The sequence below is a fragment of the Otolemur garnettii genome, unplaced genomic scaffold (genome assembly GCF_000181295.1).
Source record: "Otolemur garnettii isolate 467f Iridium unplaced genomic scaffold, OtoGar3 scaffold00010, whole genome shotgun sequence".
In the NCBI taxonomy this organism is placed as follows: domain Eukaryota; kingdom Metazoa; phylum Chordata; class Mammalia; order Primates; family Galagidae; genus Otolemur; species Otolemur garnettii.
In genome coordinates, this window is record NW_003852405.1 from 22,804,983 (window position 1) to 22,814,022 (window position 9,040).

The window sequence follows — 9,040 nt, forward strand, 5'->3', positions numbered from 1 at the left end:
CTCCCAAGTAGCTGGGACTACAGGCGCCCGCCACAACGCCTGGCCATTTTTTGGTTGCAGCCATCATTGTTGTTTGGCGGGCCCGGGCTGGGGATTTGAACCCGCCACCTTAGGTGTATGTGGCTGGCGCCTTAGCCGCTTGAGCCACAGGCGCCGAGCCAAAGTTATTTCCAGTTTCTTAATGAACTAAATTGAATGTCAGAAATGATAAGCAGCTCCCCCTCCTCCTGACAGCCCATATCCTGTTGGCCCTGAAGCTCTGGCACGTTCCCGGCCCCCCACCCCCGTAAGAGGCCTGCACCTCAGCCTCACCACTGCTGGCCTTCCTGAGCAGGCTCTGAGTTGTACCAATGAATTCCTCCAGGTCTTGCTCTCCTGCTGGAGTGATTTTCTGATTGTATGGATGGCTCTAGGATAACATCCAAAGTTCTTAGTAGGGCACTCAAGACGCTTTGTCATCTGGACGCAAATGTCCTTCCTGTCACCTCTCCTGCTGCTGTTGCCTCTGTTGCTGTCCTTCAGCCAGGAGATGGCCTGTTTTCTAACTGGAAACATTGTTTTTCAAGCATTTCTCCTCCTCTCTGGAACGTCTTTCCCCGTTTCATCTATCTGGAGAATTCCAATCAAGACCCAGGTCAACTGTGTCTTCAGTGGGATCTTTTCTAAGAGCTGGACAGAGGCCCTCCCTGGGCTTCCATATCATTTTGTGTTTGCTTACAACCACGCCACTAATGACATTGTAATGGCAACATTGATTTATTTGTTTGACTTTCCCAGTAGATCATAGCATATGATGTGGGGAAGGATAACATCCTGGTCATCTTTTTATCTCCAGTGCTGGCACATAGTAGGTCTCAGTAAAGATTTGATGAATGAATGCAAGAGAGAAAGCATAAACATCAATGAGGTTCAAACATAAAGCTTTTGGGTTTTAAATGTGTTGTTATTGGTTCTTTTACAAATAGAACAAAATCCATTTAAAACAAACAACTAAACCTGTTGGTCATGGGCTTCCTCAAAAGCACTTTGGCCCTAAGAGGCTGGCCCTCAGAGGAGGCCAGGAGGAAAGAGTGTCTGCCTGTGCACAGCCCAGTCATGGCATCAGGTCCTCAGCTTGTGTTGCAAAGATGTGGTGAAGTCCGCTGCTGTATGACCCAGTGCCTGGCTTGCAACCCATGCACAGCTAACACTCATGAGTTATGGAATAAATAGATACGTGCAAAAGCAGGAAGGAAGTTGAATGTAATTTATCCAATCTCTAATTTTGAGTTCAACTTTAAATCTTAGAATTGGGAGTAAGTGGAAAATGGATAATCAGTCCCTGTTCTGAGTACTCTTGACCCAACCTTGGGTTAATCATGTCTCAATGCCCCACTGTCATCAGTAACACACATCTGGGCTTCTGGTCAGGGAGGAACAGTAGGAGGGCTTCTCTTACTCCTTTGTCAGGTGTGGCTGATATCTTTCTTCCCAGCTCCAAGGCAGACCCTGCTCTCTGCACCCAGATTCAGTAGGATGGAAGGGGATGAAGTTATAATTGAAGACCTGTCTGCCAACAGCTGTCCCCTGTAGGCTGTGGCTCTAATCTTTGACCCTTAACCCCTGTGAGTCACTCAGATTTCAACTTGCCCAGCCACCCATGGGGTTGAGCAGATCTCCTCCTCTGAGCCCAGCTGCCCCCCTACCCGGCTCCCATGGGGAGCGCTGAAGCTTTTCACCAGCCTTTGTCTGCCGAGCTGTCTCAAGAGCCACCTCTGCCTTTGCTTATGATTATCCCAAACTTTGAAATGCAGTTAGAATAGAATATATTTTCATTCCAGGATAAAACTCCAAGTTTAAAGTGAGTAGTTGTCAATTTAGTGAATCCCAGTGCTCTGAGCCTGTTAAAGACAGGAGCTTTGCTTATTGGGGTGCCTACACTCCGAATTGTGATCCTGGCTCACACCTGGGGTGAACTTCTTACCTGTTTTCAGCTGCCCAGAGTCTGGGTCCTAAGACTCTCTAGGACAGGGCAGGAGACAGGAGAACCACCTGTCCTCGCCCCAAGGGAGAATTACCTCTTTCATACTGTTTTGGGGTCTTCAAGACCATCATAAAGCTGGCGCAGTGGCTCACGCCTGTAATCCCAGCATTCTAGGAGGCCGAAGAGGGTGGATCACTTGGGTTAAGGGGTTCAAGGCCAGACTGAGCAAAAGCAAGACCCTGTTTCTACTAAAATTAGAGAAAACCCGCTGAGCATCATAGTAGCTGCCTATAGTCCCAGCTATTCAGGAGGCTGAAGCAAAAGGATCACTTGAGTCCAAGAGTTTGACATTGTTGTGAGCTATGATGCCAGGGCACTCTACCCAGAGCAACAGAGTGAGACTCTGTCTCAAAAAAAAAAAAAAAAAAGACCATTATAAATTTAGGTGATAATTGCATATTGACTGATTTTTCACATAGATAAACTATCAGGTTTTTGAATTATTGAAACCACATGTTATTTATTTTTCTTTCTTTCTTTTTTTTTTTTTGAGATAGAGTCTCACTTGGTCACCCTTGGTAGAGTGTCCTGGCATCACAGCTCCAGTAACCTCCAACTCTTGGGCTCAAGCAATTCTCTTGTCTCAGCCTCCTGAGTAGCTGGGACCACAGGTGCCTGCCACAAAACCCAGCTGTTTTTTTTTTTTTGACTAGGTCCAGGTTTGAACCAGCCACCTCTGGTATATGGGGCCAACGCCCTACTCCTTTAAGCCACAGGGCTGCTCCCCCCACCCCCCCTTTTTTTTTAAGAGACAGGGTCTTGCTCTTACTTAGGTTGGTCTTGAGCTTGTGAGCTCAGGCAATTCACCTGCCCTGGCCTCCCAGAGTGCTAGGATCATAGGCATGAGGTACCGCGCCCAGCTGCATGTTATTTCTTAATTAAACTCTTTGTCTCACTCATTTAAGCATTATGCAGGTCAATGCTCCTTGAATTTCAGTATGAAAACAAATTTCCTAGCAAGTGTCATTAAAATCCAGACTCAGGTTCAATAGTTCTGTATCTCTAGCAAGCTCCCTGGTGGCGCTTTACAGCTTATTCAAGACCCTCACTTGGAGTCAAAACCTTAGGCGTCCTCCCCCCCCCCAGAGCAAGACTTGGTACTTCCCAGATTCCTGGGGGTAGTTTAAATGAAAAGGAACAGCTTACTAATAACAAGGTGATCCATAGCACTTACACATGAGTCGGCCAGTTTCAGGGTCTCTTTCCAGTTTCCAGTCTGTGTATATCACTTCGCCTTCCTGAAATATTACAGTTTCCTGGTGAGTACTATGACAACTTAAGACCTCACATTTGTGTGCTGAGACTGATTGTAATGAAAACAAATACAAAGTAACAGGTCAATTTAATCAAATAATCATTTGAAACAGTGGGGTGGGGAAGGCTCAAAATGATCACTGCATTTTATATTCAACAAAACAATGAGTGTGTTGAGTGTGTATATATACACATAGTGACAGAGGAACGCAGATAATCTACCTATGAGAGTCTCAGCCACTGGGTTCCCAAAGTTTTTGTCTTTGATCCATGATGGGAGGGCTTAGGTCCATCTTATTTATTTATTTATTTCTGAGACAGAGTTTTACTCTGTTGCCCTTGGTACAGTGCCATGGCGTCATAGCTCATAGCAACCTCAAACTTGGACTCAAGAGATCCTCTTGCTTTAGCCTCCCCAGTAGCTGGGATTACAGGCACCCACTACAACACCTGGCTATTTATAGAGGCAGGGTCTTGCACTTGGTCAGGCTGGGGTCGAACTCCTGAGTGCAAACCATACACCCTCCCTGGCCTCCTTGAGGGCTAGGATTACACGCGTGAGCCACAGTGCCTGGCCTGTTTCAAGTTATAAAATATGCATCTATAGACTAGTGTCCCATTACTTGCCAAATGGAAATCAAAAGGCCCAGTGCAGTAGACAGGCCCTTCGGTACTGGACCCCAGCCTAGCTTCTAGGTGTGGCCTTCCCTCTTGCACCAAACAATTTCACTGTCTCCAGGCAAATCCTAGATTTTCATAACTCCAAACTGTACTCTTGCCATGCTCTTTCTGGTTCCTTCTCAACCTCCAACGTCCAGCCACCTTCCCTGCCTCCCCCTTCCTGTTTGAGTGGCCTCTGGCCTCCTGTTGGTGTTTTCCCATCTTGTTGTTAATGTGTCTGTTCCTTGGCTAGGCAGGGAGGGAGTCCTGGAGGGTGGAGGGACAGTGCTGTTCACCTCTGACCCCAGCACCTAGCACTCAGCACTGTGCCTGGTAGGCAGTATGCTCTCAGAGCTCGCAGACTTCGTTAATCTCTCAATACCAAAAGTGTGAAGGCAAATTGCATTCTGATGTGACTGGGCTATGGAATCTTCCCAGGGTGGCCTGGCCTGGGAGAAATATCCTTTATTTCAGGGAAAGAGAGACATGAATGAAAAGAGCATCTCTGCTCTGTAAGATGAAGGTCTGAGCCTGATTGCCTTGTCTGTCAAATGAGAACAACAATTTCACATTTACAGGATTACTGGGATTAAATGGGATACATTTCGGAATATAACCTGGCAGACCTATATAACCTATATATATAACTTAATATAACCTATAACAGACCCTGATACATAGAAAATGCCCAATAAATGTGAGCTCGCTCTGGTATTATTATAGCAGGTGCTAAAAAGGGGCAGCCATGACTTACCATTATTATAATAAAATTGCTGTTTATCTTTTATTTTTTATTTTATTTTTTATTTTTTTGAGACAGAGCCTCAAGCTATCCCCCTGGGTAGAGTGCCATGGCATTACAGCTCACAGCAACCTCCAACTCCTGGGCTCAAGCGAGTCTCCCCCCTCAGCCTCCCAAGTAGCTGGGACTACAGGCGCCCGCCACAACGCCCGGCCATTTTTTGGTTGCAGCCGTCATTGTTGTTTGGCGGGCCCGGGCTGGGGATTCGAACCCGCCACCTTAGGTGTATGTGGCTGGCGCCTTAGCCGCTTGAGCCACAGGTGCCGAGCCTATTTATCTTTTAAATTCAATGGGTTTTTCACTGTCTTTTCGACCAGATTATGCTAGCTTAACAAAAGAATATATTTCCTTAGTCAATCTCTACTACTTAGCCTGATTTCTTCCATATAGTAAAGGTATTTGATGAATATTTACAGATTGATAATTAATTGAGACAGATTAATAAATTACTAGTAAAAAGAGTACTTAATTTTATAGCTGTTTTCCACATCTGTTTACAAACATATTAAATGTAAATCTATGAGGCCCCCAGGTTAAATTTTTCATTGAAATCATCATATTAAAATATAAAAATGATAAATATAAGCTGTCCCACAACAAGTGTGTACAATAGATGTTAATGTATTTGTGTAATTAGAGAATAATATTAAGAGCAAATGATTCCCATTTACCTCTGTTCCCACAAAGAACTTTGTGCAGAATTCATCTATCGGCTTGAGATGACCAGCCATCCCGCCTTCCAGATTCTGGTATGGGTTTATTTCTTCCATCTTTCCTGCTCTGTCCTGGGCTGCTGAGGAGTGTGGATAGACAGACCACATATTTATAGTGAAAAATCAAAAATAAGTAAACAGTTTACATTTTCCGCCCCTCGTGACATGCATCTGTCCCACACCCTTCCCAACATGGTGAGCACGTGTCCAAACCTTTTGAAACTTTTAATTTAGCAGCAGTAACTTTCTCAAACCAAACATCAGTGGCTGGACCACTACATCATAGCTCTAGCCATATGTGCAAGGTGAAAGTTTAGCTAATCCTAGGGCTGAGATGCAAACGTCATGTGGAACCTCTTTCTTCTTAAAAGTATTTATTTCACCTCATTTTATTTTATTGTTTTATTTTATTTGTTTTAGAGACAGAGTCTCATTCTATCGCCCTCGGTAGAGTGCCGTGGCCTCATAGCTCATAGCAACCTCCAACTCCTGGGCTTAGGCAATTCTCTTGCCTCAGCCTCCCAAGTAGCTGGGACTACAGGCACCCTCTACAATGCCTGGCTATTGTTTGTTGCAGTTTGGCTAGGGCCAGGTTTGAACCCACCACCCTCCGTATATCGGGTTGGCGTAAGGCCCTATCTCACCTCATTTTAAAGCAAAGACCTTTTATGATCTAAAACTAATGTTGCTTAATGAAGCTTTGGAAAACAAAAAAAGCAAAGGTAAAAGAACAAAAGTCATCCGTTATCACGTCCCCCAGAGAGAACCAGGATTAAAATGTTGATATATTTCCCCTCTAGTGACTTTTCTGTGAATATATACAAACATTTTAAAAAATTCAATCATATTATATTTTAGCTTTGTATCCTGCTTTCCTTTTATGTTAGAGATATGTCTTGGGCATTTATCCAGATCACTTATTAGTTTTTCAAACATGTGATATTAAATTCTGGGAAAGATACAGGATTTTATAAACATAGATTATTTCTCTACCATCACCTCAAGTGATCCTCCCCAGTTTAGCCTTCCAAAGTGCTGGGATTATAGATGTGACCCATGGCACCTGGCCTTGAAAGGCTCTCTCTCATTAAATGCCAATTCCCACAATATTTTGATCTACAGATTCAATACAATTCCAAGCCAAATCATAGTTCCTTCTTAGCAAATATCTCAAGAATGGAAGAAAAAGTATGCAATGTATTCAGCCCTACTATAAAACTAGTCTATAGCTTTCATACGAAAGCTATAGCCCAATTATAGCCCAAAAATATGGAGACAGGGGAGAGGGAACGGAGGGGAGGGGGAAGAATGAGTGGTGGGAGAGGGATTGGTGGGGCCACACCTATGGTGCATCTTACAAGGGTACATGTGAACCTTTCTAAATGCAGAATATAAATGTCTTAACACAGTAACTAAGAAAATGCCATGAAGGCTATGTTAACCAGTTTGGTGAAAATATTTTAAATTGTATATAAAACCAGCACATTGTACCCCATGACTGCATTAATGTACACAGCTATGATTTAATAAAAAAAAAAAAAAAAAAAAACCTTAGGGATTTCTAAGCGACGGTTAAGAGAATGAGACAACAAATCACAGATTGAGAGGACATAGTTGCAAGTCTCATTAGGCACTAGTGTCTAAAATATATTCAGGACTTGCAAAACTCAATAAGAAGAAAACAAATGACCCATTTAAAAAGTGGGTAAAAGATTTGGACACATACACATGGCAGGTAAACATCTGAAAATACACACTCTGCATCTTTGGTCACTAGGTAAATGTGAAGGAGATATCACTATCTATATGTTGGAATGGTTAAATATAAAAGTCTAACCATACCAGTTCTTGGTAAGGATGTGGAGTAACTAGAACTCTCGTACACTGCTAGTGTGAATGTAAAATAATAAAATCACGTTAGAAAACACTGTGACAACCAGGTGTGGCGGCTCGCGCCTGTAATCCCATCACTGTGGGAGGCTGAGGTGGGAGAATTGCCTGAGTGGGAGTGAGACCCTGACTCCTAAAAAAATGAAAAACTGCCTTTGTATTAACCTGGATGGAAGTGGAACACATTATTCTTAGTAAAGTATCCCAAGAATGGAAAAGCATGAACCCTATGTATTCAATTTTGGTATGAGGACAATTAATGACAATGACATGGTAGGGGTTGGGGGAAGGGAGAGAATCGAGAGAGAGAGAGAGAGAGAGAGAGAGAGAGAGAAGGATTGATGGGGTGGGGTCTTGGTGTGTGATATACCTTTTAGGGGCAAGACACAATTATAAGAGGGACTTTACCTAATAAGTGCAATCAGTGTAAACTGGTTTCTTGTACCCTCAATGAACCCCCAACAATAAAAAAAAAAAAGAAAAGAGAAGAAAAGAAAAACTCAGCTGGGTGCTGCAGCTAACACCTGTAATCCCAGTGGCTTCTGGTGGCTGAGGCAGTGGGACCCTTACAACCCAAGTCTGAGGTTGCAGTGAGCTATGATGCCATTGCACTCTGCTCAGAGAATAGGGTAGGACTCTGTCTCAATAACAACAACAACAAAAAGCAAAGAAATGAAAATAAAAAATAAGCAAGGAAATAAAAAAAAAAGAAAACACTTTGGCAGTTTCTTAAAAAGCTACACATATACCAACCATATGATCTAGCCACCCAAGACAAAAGAAAGCATTGCCAGTACAAAGACTTGTACATGAATGTTCATAGAAGCTTTATTTGTAATAGCTTTAAGCTGAAAACAATTTACATGTCCATCACTAGGTGACCCAGTAAACAACTGTGGTATGTCCATACAATGAAATACTATTCAGTAATAAAAAAGAATTAACTATTGAAACAGACAACACAGATGAATTCCAAAATAATTACACGGATTGAAAGAGGCCAGACCCCTCTCCTAGAGTATATGCTGTGTGATGTATACAATTCTAGAAAATATAAATTAACATACTGTGACAAAAACTCAATCAGTGGTGACCTGGGAATGAGGGAAGCGCAGGAAGGAGGCTCACAGAAGGAATCCTTCTGTGACTTTTGGGAGTGATGAATATGGTCATTGTCTTGGTTATGGTGATGGTTTCATGGGTGTGTACAGCAGTCAAAACATAGCAAATTTGACACTTTGACAAAGTGCAGTTTATTGTATGTCAATCATACTTTGATATAGTTGGTAAAAATGAATTACAAGCGATAATGATATCCTTGTTATAAACTGGGTAAAAGTAGTCACAGCCCCCTGGCCACTTGTTCTTGTTAGGCTAAAATATAATACTAGGATATTTAATATGCTACCTTTTTACAAATCATGTTAATCTCTCTTAGCCTTGGTTTCCTTAATTATAAAACGGTCATGAGAATCCCCAACTTGCAGATTATAGCAAAAGTTAGCATCTGTTTCTACTCACCATTAGAGCACCAGGGCCTAGCACAAAATAAGCATTTCATAAATACATGTTAAGTGAATGAAAACAGGCAATATTAGCGCAGTACCTGACCCATAGCTAGAATTCGACATCGGAACCAATAAACAAATACAAAAGAGGAGGGAGAGAAGGAAAAGAAGAGGAGGGTGAGAGGAGGAG

At 42.7% G+C, this 9,040-nt stretch overlaps 1 protein-coding gene across 1 annotated transcript in view; it reads right to left on the reverse strand.

Moving 5' to 3' along the window:
• The window catches only part of WDR63 (WD repeat domain 63), a 71,162-nt gene that overhangs the window by 14,235 nt on the left and 47,887 nt on the right, over nt 1-9,040 (reverse strand). The window contains exons 16-18 of the mRNA XM_012801673.2: nt 8,092-8,103; nt 5,411-5,529; nt 3,198-3,261 (exon numbers count right to left, since the gene is read on the reverse strand). Coding sequence (XP_012657127.2) covers nt 3,198-3,261; nt 5,411-5,529; nt 8,092-8,103 — 195 coding nt within the window. The remainder of the gene's footprint in view (nt 1-3,197; nt 3,262-5,410; nt 5,530-8,091; nt 8,104-9,040) is intronic.